General features: G+C 39.6%; 1 protein-coding gene across 1 annotated transcript; it reads right to left on the reverse strand.

Moving 5' to 3' along the window:
- Window positions 1–1,769: 1,769 nt before the first annotated feature.
- degs1 (delta(4)-desaturase, sphingolipid 1) lies at window positions 1,770–12,840 on the reverse strand. Its single transcript, XM_088351531.1, has 3 exons — window positions 12,628–12,840; window positions 7,661–8,403; window positions 1,770–2,435 (listed from the first exon to the last, which is right to left on the reverse strand). Exons 1-3 carry the CDS (start codon window positions 12,707–12,709, stop codon window positions 2,289–2,291), a joined length of 972 nt encoding a protein of 323 aa, XP_088207657.1. The 5' UTR covers window positions 12,710–12,840; the 3' UTR covers window positions 1,770–2,288.
- Window positions 12,841–17,742: the final 4,902 nt, after the last annotated feature.

A 17,742-nucleotide genomic window follows, 5' to 3' on the forward strand; every position in this document is an offset into this window, starting at 1 on the left:
GTTTTTATTGCATACAATTTATATATCTTGATGAATAAAAATTCCTGATTTAAAAAAATATATATCAATTACAGAAATACTTGAAAGATGGCCTTGAGCACATTTTAAAAAAATAGTTTTTATGGGGACACATGATAAGAAAGGCACTTCAACACATTTTTATTAGTAGTACTTTTTCCTTGGGCAGGCTGGAGTGAAATGCCTAACGGTCTATATGTAGCTGGAGATTTCCAACTCCTAATGTAGCTACTCCGAAATCTTTAAGTGGTGAAAAACAAACTAAATGTACTAACTATTTCAGACAAGTTAAAAGATACTCATTCATTCTATATATATCAGCAACCTCCCAGTCTCAGGGTGGGCGGAAAGAAATACTCTTACCAGTGTCTGAAACAACTTCTGCCCAAACACAGAAGCCTGCATCGAATAACTATAGCTTCCGGACTTTCACGAGCGTTATAGGATCGTGCATTTGCATATAATTTTCCAAAGTAGACGCACAGAGAACACAAGAATAAGTGGTTAGGAATTAAGCCAAAACCTCAGCCCCAGAGGAAAGATTCAAAAGAAGGTAACACAATTTATGACGCGACAAAACTTAAACGTACATTGAAAGCATTGTGGAAAGAGGAGTTCACGTGGCTTGTAGCGGACGACGCAACGGAAACATTGCATGAATGAAGATGAGTAAATACAGGTACACACTGATGGTAGATGGAAAACAACGATGTCATATACATGCAATGAATGTTATGAGTAGATTTATAATAAACTTCACTTTAATGTTTTGTTCTGTTATATATTCTGATTATCAATCCATAATACTTTGCAACGATGGGGGTTTTTTTTTGCGATGAGTCGTCTTATTGTGTTTCAAGTTGTAAAAAATGGGGCAGGCAACTTTATGGCTGGGCAGGCAACTTTTCAAAGTTGTCTGCCCCTGGTGTCCAGTAACTTTTTGTCACGAGTTTCAGACACTGCTCTTACCTACACAAAATAAAACAAGAGTACTGAAAAACACTACAAAGTACCGTTATATTCAAACACAATAAAAAATTGCTCATTCATCGATTAAATTTAGGTCTAAAGCAGGGGTGTCAAACTCAGTTTAACTCGGGGGCCACACGGTACAACAAACATTCTGTCGGGGGCCGGACTAGTAGATTAAAGAGAAAGAAAAAGAGATAAAGAAATAAGAGGGATGGAAAAAGGAGAGAGGGCGGGACAAAGAAAGAGAGAGAGAGAGCGTGAGAAACAAAAGATAGTCACGAGAGAGGGGGAAAAGAAAGAGAGAGGAAGAAAGAAATCCAAAGAGAAATAGAAAGACAGGAGAGAAAAGAGAAAAGAAAGCGCAAAGGGTATGAAGAGAAAAGGAAAAAAAGAAGTTAGAGCTAAAGAGGTTAAGACACAGAGAGAGAAGGAGACAAAGGAAGAGAAAAGAGACACAGAGAGTGAAAGAGACAGAGTGGGAGAAAAGGGGTGTAGAAGAGAAATAAATACAACTACAGTGTCTTTGTGAGAGACATCTGGCTTTGGCAACATCAAGTTGACATATTTCAACCTGCAGCTTGTTTTTCTCTTGCGCTTCTCTGAGTGTTGTCTCGCGGGCCGGATTCAATCCCTTAGCGGGCCTGATCTGGCCCACCTGTGGTCTAAAGTAACCCAATTCATCTCAATGCAACTCTAACACACCAAAGGACTCTTTCCAACTTCAAAATTATGTCAATAAAACTCAACTTTTGGGGGATCGTAAACAGAACCGAGATTGCTTTCAGATTAAAACTGTTTTATTGAAATCTTAAAAGGCTGCAGACGGATGTGTTAATTCATCAGGAAAAGACTGATTTAACTCTGACATTCAAATTTCACATTTCTCGATTTACTCTCTGCTTCCGCAATGTCAAAGACATACAAAAAACAATGATAAATGTTGCAACGCGTGAAATGTTCTAAGCCGAGACTTAGAAAAGGCACACAGAGAAAACACTTTTGCGAAATGTTACAAATGTTAAAATTGCACATTGGGTTAGGTATCTCATTCGGGTTGTTGCAACAAATGCATTACTGTGCTCAATTCGAAGAAAATATTTTGACCTACACACATAATCAGGCATAGCCCATAAACAGTAACATATTTCATATCAACCTAGAAGATTCCACAGATTAGGCATGAGTGATAGTTTATGATAACTTGACTTATTAAAACTTTGGTTGATTATTTAAATAAAAATTAAGTCATATGGATCTGAATACAAAGAGGTTTTGTTCTAAAGAAGAGCTCGTCGAATTCACTCCAGTTTTACGTCTCCGTGCAGCTTCCTCTTGACTCTTGAGTATGGACTTAAGGTGTCATCCATGATGAAGTCGTAGAGGACCTTCACCCACGATGTGTATTGGGGAAGGTCGTCATAATACTCTGCTGCTATTTTCTTCACCTGAAATATTGGAATAGAAGAAAAAGAATCAAAACCATGGCTATTTTTTTCATCATCCATCGATTATCTGCACCGCTTATCCTCAGTAGGGTCACGGGGGTGCTGGAGCCCATCCCAGCTATCTTTGGGCAGTGGGCAGGGGACACCCTGAACTGGTTGCTACACAGAGAGACAACTCACTCATTCACAGCTAGGGACGATTTTGGTCAGGACAATCAACCTGACATGCATGTTTTTGGAATGTGGGAGGAAACCGGAGTGCCCGGAGGAAACCCACGCATGCATGGGGAGAACATGCAAACCCTGCACAGGGAGACTGGTAGCTGGATTTGATCCCATGACCTCAGAACTGTGCAGATGTTCTAACCACTCTGGCGCCATGCCACCTGTGTTTGCATCAATTTTGCTAAATTAAAACAAATCACAGCTGAAAACAAAAACCGAAAATCCATGTCAATCTACAATCTACTTTGCACTATGGTTACTCTGAATCTCTGTGGTTTGTATTCTTCCTTGTGCTTCTAGCACCCATTTTTGGTTGGACTACACAACACAGAGACATCGGATGAAGCGTGTGAAGTCCAAGCAGCAAGATGGACGCGAGGATGTAACTAATTCCACCATTCATTCCTCGCCGGACAACCGACGCTTTGAACTCAGCGCTCATGAGCGGCCACAACGCCGGGAGCTTTTGAAGATCTCGACAAAGACTACAAAGAGTTCAGCTAAGTCAAATGATTCAGCAAAGCTGAAATTTGGTCTGTTAAATATTAGATCGCTTGCTCCAAAAGCTTTACTTGTTGATAACATTATTCGTGATTATAAACTTAACTGTATGGGTCTTTGTGAAACGTGGTTACGCCCGGATGAGCACTTAGCGCTAAATTATGCCTCTCCCCCAGACTACGAGAGTAGTCATATAGCACGCACGCTGAAAAGAGGTGGTGGTGTTGCGCTAATCTCTGAAAAATCGCTCAAATTTAATACACGTACCTCTAATAATTACAAAACGTTTGAGGCTCTTGTGATGCGGTCCCCTCAATTGTCAATTGATGTAATAACTATCTATCGTGCACCTGGGCCATACACAACTTTCTTAGACGAATTTGCTGAACTTTTGTCTGAACTAGTAACCTATGCAGACAAAATTATAATTATGGGAGACTTTAACATTCATATGAACTCCCCACACAGTTCACTTACTATTGCGTTTAGTTCTCTAATTGATGCATTTGGTTTTACTCAACTGGTTGACTTGCCAACCCATAAAAATGGGAACACGCTAGACTTGATTCTGACTCGAGGAGTTTTAACCTCAAACATTATGGTGCTACCGTGTACTACTGTTATCTCTGATCATTATTTAGTGACATTTGAGGTGCTAACTAAATGTAAAGTTAATAAAGCTGAGGGATCTAGCGGACGCAATATAAGCACTGGCACAGTTTCTGAGCTCTTTGAACTCCTTCCTGGAGCAGTTGCGTCCTTTCCTAAATACAATGGCTCGATTGACTCACTCATGAATGAGTTCAATACCACCCTGACTAGTGTGCTGGATTCAATAGCGCCCATAAAACTAAAATCACGTCCTAAAAGACGCACACCTTGGTTTACTGAGGAAACTAGAACCCTTAAAAAAGAATGCAGGAAATGGGAGAGAAAATGGCGCGCTACCAAGCTTGAGGTTTTCCATCAAACCTGGTGTGACAGCTTGTTAAAGTATAAAGCGGCCCTTGCCTCTGCAAAATCGGCCTACCTTTCGAAGGTGATTGCGTCTCAAAAGAACAACCCCAAAGCCCTTTTTGACACTGTAGCATCGCTTACAAGGCAACAGCCTATCGCAGACAGTTCGACACACTCTGCTCAGGACTTAATGGTCTTCTTCACTAAGAAGATTCAATGCATACAGGAAGAAATTGCAAAAGATATTGTTAGTACCACACGTATTAAAGGACTGAAATTTACAGATGCACGACAGGGTGGCTGCCCTGGGAAAATGGCCGGTTTTAGTGAACTGTCACTTGATGATCTCAAACAAGTGGTGAATGCGGCCAAACCGACAACTTGCCAGTTCGACCCGCTCCCAGGTTCACTTATTAAAAGTCTTTTTAGCGTCCTTGGGCCTTCAGTTCTAAATATTATAAATACATCACTCTCCTCAGGTGTAGTTCCAGCAGCTTTTAAGTCCGCCGTTATTAAACCCACACTGAAACGACCCAACCTTGATCCAGAAATATTAAGTAATTACAGACCTGTGTCAAACCTACCTTTCCTCTCTAAAGTACTCGAAAGAGTAGTGGCACAGCAGCTGAATGCTTTCATATCGGAGAATAACCTTTTTGAATCCATGCAATCAGGATTCAGGGCTAACCACTCTACTGAGACAGCTCTGATCAAGGTAACAAATGATCTCCTAATGTCAATGGATTCTGGCGCTTCATCACTTTTGCTGCTGCTGGATCTTAGTGCTGCTTTTGACACAGTGCGCCACAATATCCTACTAGAACGGTTGGAAAAATGGATTGGTCTCTCAGGAGCTGTCCTCTCGTGGTTCAAATCCTACCTCTCAGATAGGACACACTGTGTTAAATATGGTGAAACGACATCTGAGCCCTTTAATGTTACCTGCGGTGTTCCGCAGGGTTCCGTGCTCGGCCCCCTACTTTTCAACATTTACATGCTTCCGTTAGGTGATATTATTCGCAAGTACAATATCAGCTTCCATTGCTATGCAGACGACACTCAACTATATCTTCCGTTGGAGGAATCTTCCACACTAAACTGTGGAAATTTGGAGGCCTGTCTCACTGAGATAAAAGAGTGGATGTCACTCAACTTCTTGCGTCTTAACTCTGAAAAGACTGAAATGTTAGTCATTGGTCCTTCTAAATGCCGGGACTTATTCTCAAAAACTGCTGTGAACATTGACAAATGTCACATCACAAAGAGTGACTCAGTTAAAAATTTAGGTGTCATATTTGACCCTGAACTATCCTTTGAGATGCATGTAAAACAAATTACTAGAACTGCCTTCTTCCATCTTCGCAACATTGCTAAAATCCGTTCAATACTGTCTCAGTCTGATGCGGAAACATTAATTCATGCATTTGTTACCTCCCGTCTCGATTACTGCAATGCACTACTCTCCGGTCTCCCGAAGTCCAGAATCAAGTCTCTTCAGCTAGTACAAAATGCCGCAGCGAGGCTCTTAACCAGGACAAAAAAGTACGATCACATAACACCGATTTTGGCTAACCTGCATTGGCTCCCAGTTAGCCAAAGATGTGACTTCAAAGTTCTCTTAGTATTGTACAAAATCATACATGGACTTGCTCCCTCTTATCTTTCAGATCTGATCTGCCACTATGTCCCGGGCCGAAGCCTACGATCTGAGAGTGCTGGTCTTCTGATGATCCCGAGAGCAAAGAAGTCTTCTGCTGGTTCGAGAGCGTTCTCCATCCGGGCACCGGTGCTGTGGAATGCTCTTCCCCCTGAGATTCGATCTGCAACCTCAGTGGAAATGTTTAAATCTAAACTTAAAACTCACTTCTACTCCATTGCATACGAATAACCTACTCCTCTTGTCGGTTGAAAATAGTTTGTGTAATATAGTGTAACAATCTGTGAAGCCCTTTGAGACTCTTCGTGATTTAGGGCTATACAAATAAAAATGACTTGACTTGACTTGACTTTAGTGGTCAAATAAAAGAAAATTTATTTTTGCTTATTACCTAAATCAATATTGTTTTTTTAAGAATGACGTTTTATACCACTAGGAGGCACTAAAAATACACACTGTACCTTTAAGTCCAATGCGGTTTTCGGACAATAAGAAACTCCGCATCAAATAATGACACATAATCAAGGATCAACATTGTCAATATAAAAATGAGTGTTGCTTGATTTGCTTCCCCCTTTTTTGTATTTTTCAAATACTACACGCAAGATTTGAAGTATTTGGTAGCATTGCGTATGCATACATGTATATTGCAGATATCATCTGGGCGACATGATGCAGGCTAGATAAAATAGCATAGTACAATATTTTCCAGCCCGGCCTACGGTGCAGAGGTTCATGGTTCAACTCCAGCTATCACAACCCCCCCGTGTGGAGTTTGCATGTTCTCCCCATGCCTGCGTGGGTTTCCTCCGGGCACTCTGGTTTCCTCCCACATTCCTATAAACATGCATGTCAGGTTAATTGGCCAGTCCAAATAGTCCCTAGGTGTGAATGAGCGAGTGAGTTGTCTGTTTCTATGTGCCCTGCTGCTGGGTGTTCCCTGCCCACTGCCCGAAGATAGCTGGGATGGGCTCCAGCACCCCCGCGACCCTACTGAGGATAAATTGTACAGATAATGGATATTTTCCAGACTTTAATGCTCACCTAAAAACCACTAATTGGTCGGAAACTTGAAAGCACCTTTTAAACAAGAATATTCGGTGGATAAAATTGCAAATGCATAGTTACAATTAAATTATATTGCATACTGTTATGCTTTTGAGAAACATATAGAATGGTCTTAAAGTGCCCTTTTGTGGTTACCATGTGAATTGTATAAACATGCTGGTTACATTTCATCCAATGTAGAAAGGAAATCTTACAATAACCAAAATGCACCAATTTTATTTTGTCTTCATTCAATTTTCAGGATTCAGTCAATTATTTAGGCGCTTTTCATCCAATAGCTTGCATTTTATACGTTGTGTATGTTTAATCAGATAGATATAAATAAAACTTGGTTTACAATCATTTTGTTCTGCCTTTGAGAAACATATAGTGGTTTTGCAGCGCCCTCTTTTGGTGAACATGTTAATTGTTTGTGGATATAAGGAAAGAAATGTTGAACTTAGACGGCAGCACAGACGCCAATGTTCAAATGATTAATGTGAATCCTTTTTTGTTGTTGCACGTCGTTTACTAGCTGTGTAGCTGGAGAAGAGGGCATAGAGTACTTCGAGTGAAGACAGCATAGCAACCAATTATGTATCAAATCTTTTTTGTGGTAAAACCAGATGTCATAATGTTCATTTATGTTCTATGAAATTAATTAGATGTATTTATTTGTATGCAACCCTAGCTCTTACTGTGGTTTCAATTACAAAGAACTTATAGTTGGGTATGCCTTATAGATGGAAATTGTATCACTTAAGACTGGATTTGGGGGTGCGCCTTATAATCTGGTGCACTTTACCGTGTGGAGAAAACGGTAATTCTGAATACTAACCATAGGTAGTCTACAGCCTGGGATGCTGGGGAAGTCATGGTGCTCATTGTGGTATCCTACGTTGAAGGTAAGCAGATTGAGAGAGCCGTAGTAGGAGTAGGTTTCGTGGCCCTTGAGGAACATGTAATGCTCCGCTATAAAGTGACCAGAAATCGGGTGTAGTCCCATCCCCAGCATGGAGCCGGCAAGCATGTACACCACAGGTTTGATCCCCCACATCCAGAAGAGCAGAATGTCAAACGCGAGCTGCACGAAAACATTTGTCAACTCCAACTGAGTTATTGGTTTGGGGTTGATGCATAGAGGCCGGATGGCGTAGAAAAGAGGCTGCAGAGTAATCCAAATCAATTTTCGGAAACGCGTGCAGAAAAACCAGCCTTCGAACCGAGTGGGGATGTCCACGTCGATGCCGTCTCCTCCCAGGTAGCGATGGTGGTCCAAATGATACCGTTTGAATGAGGCGGAGTAGGGCAGACCGATGGGGAGGTTGGCAAACATGGCAAAGTATCGGTTCCACAGAGCTTTGTTGTTCCCGAAAGCCGTGTTGTGGGAGATCTCGTGGATGGCGAGAGTCATTGAATGGTTGATGCAGCTCCCGAAGGCGTAAGTCCAAAACAAAACCCATTTCCAGTCCAAATCTTTGATCAGATAAAATGCTAAAAATTGAATAGCCACCATTGTGCAAACAATCCATTTCAACCTGAGGTCCGGACCCATGAGTGACTTGATTTGTGGGTACTTCGCTGTAGGAAGGGGGAGAAACAGTTACAATGAGGAAATACAGCTATGTAAAAAAACTAAACTTGTAAAAGGATTTCTAAACTAATATTCCCATTAAGTCTTCTACGATTTTTTATGCCTGAATTGGGATACTTATCCAATTGCGCACTGCTCGCACATTCTCTGCGCACAAGAAAATCTAGCCGGCGCACAAAAATGCGGGCTCAAAATTACAAATTTAGAAGCGACTTAAGTCAAAGTTACAGTGCATGAAGGTAAAAATACACGGGTTCCTTTGACGTTGTGTCCTAAATGCGGTATTTTGAAGTCGAGTCGAAGTACAACGAAGTTGAGTAAAGTTAGTAAAGTTTGTCGAGAACCGGCTTCTTCGGCTCGCATCACTAAAAGGAACCGGCTCTTGAACGGATCTTCAGGTTGCTTTTGCTTCTTTAATCCCAACGTGACCAAATATTATGTAAAACTATGCACAAAATGACTTAATAGAAGGGGGGAATAGAACAAAAAAGAAAAAATACCAAAATGGAAAAAGTAGTGAAAAGCTGAGAAAAAAAGAAACAAAAGAGAAAAAAAGAAGGAAAAATTTAGAAAAAAGCCAGAAAAAAAAGAAAAGAAAGAAATGTAGGAAAACAGTAAACAGGGAAAAAAAAGAAAAAGTAACAGCTTGGAAAAAATAAACACAATGAGATTTTTTTTAAAAGGAATTTTTTAAAAAGTAGAAAAAAACACGGAAAAAAGAAGAAAAGGTTTGTGTTGCATTCAAATAATTTCCAATTATATCAAGTGAATCTTGTTGCCAACATTGTACTTCCACTAAAAAATGTGATTAGTACAGTTCTGTATCTTGCAACAGACTAAATAAACCCCCCAAAATGTTAATATTATGCGACAAAATATATCAGGAAATAAAAAGAAATGGATATTTTGTGAAAGAATTGTAAGAACAAACGACGTTTGTAGGCCGTACAACCTTTGCAATAGTACATGGGTCAATTCATTCAAAAGAGAAAAATAATTTTGCATTGCCGGAAACTCAGCAAAATGTAACTTAGTGTCAATTTTTGGACATGTTTGATAATTAATTATCTTGACACACTTGGGATTATGGTTGCTCACTGTTGTTTCAAGCGTTGCTCACCCGACTTTGTGTGAATGCTCAGACCCGTGGAAAATTACAGGGAACATTGGTCATGAGTGAAGAGGAATGAGTGAAGAGGTGTTGTAAAAGGATAGTGGGATGTTTGGACGTGTTCTAAGGGATGGGCAGGGCACTTGTATGATGCGACAGGGGTAAACCAGTGAAAGCTGTCGAGCCCTAATGTTGAACAAAAGAGTGTGTTGTGTCACCCTGACCCGAGTGACATAGCCGCTTTCTTGTGTCCCGTTTCATCTGAAGGGACGAAAGCTTGACCAACTTGGGTGTCGAAGGTGCTTAACTTGTTTGGGCTTTAGGCATTTGGGTTGGCCATGGTCCAAAAATGTTTGTGTGTGTTTTTTTGGTATATTTTTCACTTTTTAATTTCTTTGTTATTGTATGTGTTTGTCTTGCTGTCGGTCACCCCTCTCGAGGGGTATGACCAAGGTAGATAGATAGATAGATCGATAGGGATACGTTTAATCCGTTTTTAAATATTTGACACCCGCAAAGGAGACTCCATCGATCATCAGTTCATTGTTTTGACTAGGATACCTCATGTTTGTTATTTTGACATTTTAATCACTATTGGCCAATAAAGTTGCTGTATTTTGAATTACACAATGGCCGGCATAAGCTCAACAGGTAAAACGGGTTAAGAGGTCGCAGGTTCGATTCCCGGCACCTCCGTGTTATATGTTGAAGTGTCTTTGGGCAAGACACCGAATCCCTAATGCCCCCGATAGCAGGTAGTTGCCTTGCATGGCTGACGCTACTATTGGTTAGTGTGTAAAGGGAAAAGTGTGAAGCACATTGTAAAGCATTGACTTGAAAAGCGCTATATAAATGCAGACCATTGGATGCATTGACACTCTTTACAAAGAATCTGCTCGTCCTAACCTTGGAGACGTACATGTATTTAAAAAATGAGCTGAGGGGAAGGCTTATAGAACTCGTTGGGATTTCTTATATAAGGTTTGGGTCTTCTCCTGTTCTCCTTGCAAGCTCCAAATCCATTGATGTCTTCTCTCCTTATTTTGAGTGTCTGCCAATTTATGAACTTATCAAATTCTCAACAAAGGGTCTAATGTAGCCTAATTTGTCATCTTAAATCCAAGCCTCTAAGTCTCTTCAATTGATATGTTTTGTCACACTGTTGCTCAGGAAATAGTACACGATATTTTAACGCACCTATGCTCTTATAAGATAATTTAAATGCCCAACACAGAATAATATTTGAGTTACTTGCGGATGATCACAGAGACTCGACAACAACACACTTCTGCGAACAACGATCCCTTTGTTGTTACCATTTAGATCAAATTAGCAAATTTCCCGTGAGACACCATCCGCAGGACACTTTAGACACAATAGTATACAGGTTTTTCTCCAAAAATTAGAATACAGTAATTTGTTGTAAAGTGCTTATTTTCAGGATTCGATATGAATCATCTGAAAAATTGCATGCATTTTATTATTCTATTTTTCGGATTATGGCCTTCTGTAAACTAGGATACATTTTTATGATATTGTAATATTTTGAGATGTGATATTTGAGTGAAAACAATAAAACAAAAACAATAAAAGACTTGTAATATTTCAGTAGATTTGTAATGAATCCAGAATGTATGACTTTTGAAAATTTGCGTTAAAAGTAAAACTAAGAACAGGTTGCAAAGGGTGTAGCATTAACAACCAATACACAGATATTAGGGAACCACCCGATTGTTCAGTTTTACACCTGAACCAACTCGCTACCTTAAACTCACGTCAAGGAAATTTATTTTCCCCTATGTTCCTGCCCGGAGCAGTCACTCTGAAAATGCTGGTCTACTAACGATCCCAAGAGCCAAGAAGAAATCCGCAGGTTCAAGAGCGTTCTCCATTCGAGCCCCGGTGCTGTGCGAGGCTCGGCCCAGAGATTCGATCTGCAACCTCAGTGAAACTGTTTAAATCTAGGGTTGAAACATACTTCTATTCTATATCTTAAGAATGACCTATATTTCATGTTGACAATATATATGTATTGTTTTTAATGCAACACCCATTTCAACCTGTTCATCCTTTTCATTTTACACGATACTTTAATTATTTTATATTTTATTTATAATTTATTGTTTGTTGATGCAACATCCATTACAGCCTGGTCATCCTGGAAGGGGGATTACCTCATCTGCGGTCCCTTCTCAAGATTTCTTCATTTTCCTCATGCTGAGGTTTTCGAGTTTTTCCTTGCCCTCATGCAGGTTTTAGATCAAGGGATGGTGTCATAATAGTCTGTAGTTTACAATAGTCTATGCAGCCATTTGAGACTCTTTGTGATTAAGGGCCATACAAATAAACATGACTTGACTATCACATATTCAACATTTCCGAAACAGTCCTGTATACTATTGCAGGGGTCATTAATGTGGTGCCCCCCCCCGGCCTTGTTCTGAAAAGAGCTCACCAGTGATGGGTCATTGTGATTGTCTTGGAAATTGGATTTCTAATATGCATAAGAAATCATTTTTATGATCGCTGTCTTTCGGAACATGACCAATTCTTCCAAAATTATTTTGAAAATGAGTCTATATATTATGTATTAGTGCCCTTAAACACAGCAGCTGTTTTAGCAGTTAACTGAACCCATTTTTACCGCACGTCTGATAATTGCAACATGGTAATAACCATTTAACTACATAGTAATAACAGGATGAGTTATTTGAAAAGTACATGTCAGACTAGTAGCCCTTCCTGCTATTCAGTTACAAAAGGTAGCTCTCAGCTTCCAAACCCTTGATGATCCATGCTATAAAATGAATAGCATTTAGCAACAAATAAGCTACTAAAAGTTGCAGTACAAGTAGTTTCGATTGTATTTACATAACAGGCGAGGTGCTATTTACTTAGCTTGCAGTCATCACTTGCACATCATCTGATTTGGAACCGTTAGCTAACCGTTTTACCGAGACAACACTTCATCAGCTAATTCAAGTCACATCAATGTGTTTTAGTTCAAGAAGAGTGATGATCAAAGCAAGGAGAGAATTATAACGAAAGTAACAGTGATGAGGTTTATCGAAACTTGCCATTAAGAGAAAAACTCACTCACCGAGGATCTCTTTCCTCCTGTCAGCGTGTGGTTGATCGCTATAAACCCATTCGTAGTCCTCTCGGGCAACTCGATTCCCCATCTCGGAGGGAAATTGTTGTATTAAACTGCCCTAAAAACACGCCGATCGACGTTTAAATACGACGGTATAAAATGGTGGTCCTTATGACTACTGTTCACTGTGCCACCGCCCATGTGACGTAACAGAAACCCTGTAACTCGGAAGTCGTGGCACCGGATAAAAAAGTGACACCGGATAAAAAAGACAAATTAGACATGTGATTTAAAGAGTTTTTTCTTACTTTTTTACTTTTACTTTTTTTTAGGGTTTTAAAAGAACACAATGCACAACAACTTGCCGCAGAGACGAGTTTCTTTTCCAAATATTATTTAAATTTAAGCAGTCACCGAGAACAACACGATTGAAAATGGTTGACTTTATCAATTTTAAGGATCTATTTTAAAACGTATAAAGTACAAATAATACATAAATGGATGCATACATAAATGAATGCATGAACAAATACATACATTAAATCAATTCTATATAAATGACAAAGAAAGACAGAAAGAAAAAAGAAAGAAAGAAAGAAAGAAAGAAGGAAAGAAACAAAGAAAGAAACAAAGAAAGAAAGAAAGAAACCAAGAAAGAAACAAAGAAAGTCATGTTTATTTGTTTGGCCCTAAATCACAAAGAGTCCCAAAAGGCTGCACAGACCACGGATTATTGCAAACCACAGACTATTATGACACCATTCCCAGATCTAAAACCTACACGAGTGCAAGGAAAAACTCAAAAACCTCAACATGAGGAAAATGAAGAAACCATGAGTATTGTAATATTCTTAACGTGTGTAGGATAGATAGATAGATAGATAGATAGATAGATAGATAGATAGATAGATAGATAGATAGATAGATAGATAGATAGATAGATAGATAGATAGATAGATAGATAGATAGATAGATAGATAGATAGATAGATAGATAGATAGATTCTTTATTCATCCCCGCAGGGTGGAGTTAAAGAGCCTCGTGGCATGAGGAAGAAAAGATCTCATCAGTCTGTCCGTGGTACAAGACAGTGACAGCAGTCTGTCGCTGAAGCTGCTCTTCTGTCTGGATATAATGCTGTGTATTGGATGCGATGAATTGTCCATGATTGACCGCAGCTTTTTCAGTGCCCGTCTCTCAGCTACTGTTGTCAGGCTGTCGAGCTCTGTGCGCACAACAGAGCTCGCTTTCCTCGCCAGTTTATTGAGACGATAGGCATCCTTCTTCTTGACGCTGCCTCGCCAACACGCTGCCGCATAGAAGAGGGCGCTTGCCACAACTGTCTCGTAGAATATTTTCGGGAGCTTTTTGCAGATGTTGAAGGACGCCAGCCTTCTGGGGAAGTAAAGTCGGCTTTGACCTTTCCTACATAGAGCTTCTGTGTTGGCAGTCCTGTCCAGTTTGTTGTCCAGCTGCACACCCAGGTATTTTTTAGGTCTGGACAAATTCTACACATTCTCCTTTGGTGGTTACAGGAACCGGGTGAGTTTTAGTTCTCCTGAAGTCCACCCCCATCTCCCTGGTCTTGGTGGTGTTCAGGTGCAGGTGGTTTGCGTCGCTCCATTGGACAAAGTCCTGAATCAGTTTCCTGTACTGATCTGTACTGAACACCATAGGCAGGGTTGGGTAGGGTTACTTTAAATGGATTACTTTCAATTACTTTTGGATTACTCCAATACCAAATACGCTAATAAAAGACAAAGGAAACTAAATATGAATAACCTGAACGGCAAAAATTATGTTGGCAAGCTGTTTGGATTTATTTTCATTTTGTTTCTGTCGCATTTTATGTTAGTTTTGCCGGAGATCAAAGAGATCAAAGCCAGGAGAGAAAGCTTACCACGTGTTGTGAGATAATATAATCCCTGTCCCTGTTTTTAAACACTATATATATATATATATATATATATATATATATATATATATATATATATATATATATATATATATATATATATATATATATATATATCATCTCATTAGCTGCACCGCTTATCTTCAGTAGGGTCGCGGGGGTGCTGGAGCCCATCCCAGCAATCATCGGGCAGTGGGCAGGGGACACCCTGAACTGGTTGCCAGCCAATCGCAGGGCACACGGGGACAGACAACTCGCTCGCTCATTCACACCTAGGGACAATTTGGACCGGCCAATTCACCTGAAATGCATGTTTTTGGAATGTGGGAGGAAACCGGAGTGATATATATATATATATATATATATATATATATCCTAGATGGTAGTGTGCCCGCTTTGAGACTGGGAGGTCGCTGGTTCGCGCCTCGGCCGAGTCATACCTAATTGGTAAAATGGCGGCGCCCTCTGTTGGCTGCGGCTGCATCGGCTCGCTACAACGGGTCAGGTGTATCGACATTTCGTTCTGTGTACATTGTTACAAAGAATGACAATACAAAGGAAATTATTATTATTATTATTATTATATATATATATATATATATATATATATATATATATATATATATATATATATATATATATATATATATATATATATATATATATATATATATATACTTCCTGAGTGGGTTCAAATCCAGCTACTGGACTACCTGTGTGGAGTTTGTATGTTCTCCCCGTGCTTCCGTGGGTTTCTTCCAGGCACTCCGGTTTCCTCCCACATTCCAAAGACATGCATTTCAGGTGGATTGGCTGGTCCAAATTGTCCCTAGGTGCGAATGAGCGAGTGAGTTGTCTGTCCCTGTGTGCCCTGCGATTGGCTGGCAGCCAGTTCAGGGTGTCCCCTGCCCACTGCCTGATGATTGTTGGGATGGGCTCCAGCACCCCCGCGACCCTACTGAGGACAAGTGGTGCAGCTAATAAGATGAGATGATATATATATATATATATATACTGGACTGTCTCAGAAAATTAGAATATTGTGATAAAGTTCTTTATTTTCTGTAATGCAATTAAAAAAACAAAAATGTCATACATTCTGGATTCATTACACATCAACTGAACTATGTCAAGCCTTTTATTATTTTAATATTGCTGAATTTGGCCTACAGCTTAAGAAAACTCAAAAATCCTATCTCAAAATATTAGAATATCATGAAAAAGTATACAAGTAGGCTATTCAACTAATCACCTGAATCATCTAATTAACTCGAAACACCTTGCGAGGTTTCCTGAGCCTTAAAAACACTCAGCTTGGTTCAGTAAACTAAATCACAAGTATGGGGAACACTGCTGATCTGACTGCTGTCCAGAGGACCATCATTGATACCCTCCATCAGGAGGGTAAGACACAAAAAGAAATTTCTCAAAGAGCAGGCTGTTCACAGAGTGCAGTTTCAAAGCATATCCACAAAAAGTCTGTTGGAAGGGAAAAATGTGGCCGGAAACGCCGCACAACCAAGAGAAATGACCGCAGCCTTAACAAAATTGTGAAGAAGAGCCGCTTCCAGAATTTGAGGGAGCTTCAAAGACAGTGGGCTGAAGCTGGAGTCCAGGTATCAAAAGGCACAGTTCACAGACGTGTCCGGGAAATGGGCTACAATAGCCGTATTCCCATGGTCAAGCCACTTCTGAACTCAGGACACCGGAAGAAGCGTCTGACTTGGGCTATGGAGAAGAAGCACTGGACAGTTGCAGAGTGGTCCAAAGTCCTCTTCTCAGACGAAAGCAAGTTTTGCATTTCATTTGGAAGTCAAGGCGCCAGAGTCTGGAGAGGAGCAAAATCCAAGTTGCTTGAAATCCAGTGTGAAGTTCCCACAGTCAGCAATGGTTTGGGGAGCCATGTCAGCTGCTGGTGTTGGTCCACTGTGTTTTATCAAGTCCAGAGTAAATGCAACTGTGTACCAAGAGATTTTAGAGCACTACATGCTTCCATCTGCTGAAAAGCTCTATGGAGATGAGGATTTCATTTTCCAGCATGATCTGGCACCTGCCCACAGTGCCAAAACCACCAGTAACTGGTGCACTGACCATGGCATCACTGTCCTTGATTGGCCTGCTAATTCCCCTGACCTGAACCCCATTGAGAATTTGTGGGGTATAGTTAAGAAGAAGATGAAAGACACCAGATCTGCAAATGCAAATGGGCTGAAGGCCGCTATCGAAGCATCCTGGGCATCAATAACACCTCAGCAATGCCACAGGCTGATTGCCTCCATGCCACGCCGGATTGATGCAGTAATCTGTGCAAAAGGATTCCCAACCAAGTACTGAGTGCATCAATGGACATTTTCAAATGTTTGATTTAGTTTTGCTGTTATAAAATTATTTTTTTACTTGGTCTGAGGAAGTATTCTAATATTTTGAGATAGGATTTTTGAGTTTTCTTAAGCTGTAGGCCAAATTCAGTAATATTAAAATAATAAAAGGCTTGAAATAGTTCAGTTGATGTGTAATGAATCCAGAATGTATGACATTTTTGTTTTTTTAATTGCATTACAGAAAATAAAGAACTTTATCACAATATTCTAATTTTCTGAGACAGTCCAGTATATATATATATATATATATATATATATATATATTATATATATATATATACCCCGCGACCCTAATGAGGATAAGCGGTACGGCTAATGAGATGAGATGAGATATATATATATGTATATATATATATATATATATATATATATATAGTGTTTAAAAACAGGGACAGGGATTATATTATTTTACTTTCATTCTGAAGATAAAAAAATAGTATATAATTCCTACAAAAACACTACGAGAGTAGCAGTATATAACAAAATACTACTCCAGAATTATTTATACTCCAAAAAGACAACATAAAGAAATAAAAATATTACTATGGAAATACCAAAAGAAATTCTGCAAAATACTGCTTTGGAAATACGTCAATTTTTTCTTCTACAGATATACTAATAAAATGCCAATACATTATACTATCAAATGAAAAACTCCTAAAGAAATATTACAGCAAAAATACAAGAGGTTTACGACAGAAATACTGCAAATTACACCTATAGCGATACTACAAAAAGTCTCAGATGAAAATATCACAAAAATTAAACTACAGTAAAACTTTACTACCAAAACACTACAGGAATACTCCAGATATACAACAACTA

This window comes from Urocampus carinirostris, chromosome 13 (assembly GCF_059441175.1).
Source record: "Urocampus carinirostris isolate Australia breed hairy pipefish chromosome 13, RoL_Ucar_1.0, whole genome shotgun sequence".
Taxonomy (NCBI): domain Eukaryota; kingdom Metazoa; phylum Chordata; class Actinopteri; order Syngnathiformes; family Syngnathidae; genus Urocampus; species Urocampus carinirostris.

What these genes read in the sequence shown, in the direction of transcription:
- degs1 (XM_088351531.1), bottom strand. Translation starts at nt 12,709, where the DNA reads ATGGGGAATCGAGTTGCCCGAGAGGACTACGAATGGGTTTATAGCGAT. An exon ending in CAGGAGGAAAGAGATCCTCG is followed by an intron (nt 8,404 to 12,627) that starts GTGAGTGAGTTT and finishes CCCTTCCTACAG; the next exon opens with CGAAGTACCCACAAATCAAG. An exon ending in CAGGCTGTAGACTACCTATG is followed by an intron (nt 2,436 to 7,660) that starts GTTAGTATTCAG and finishes CCAATATTTCAG; the next exon opens with GTGAAGAAAATAGCAGCAGA.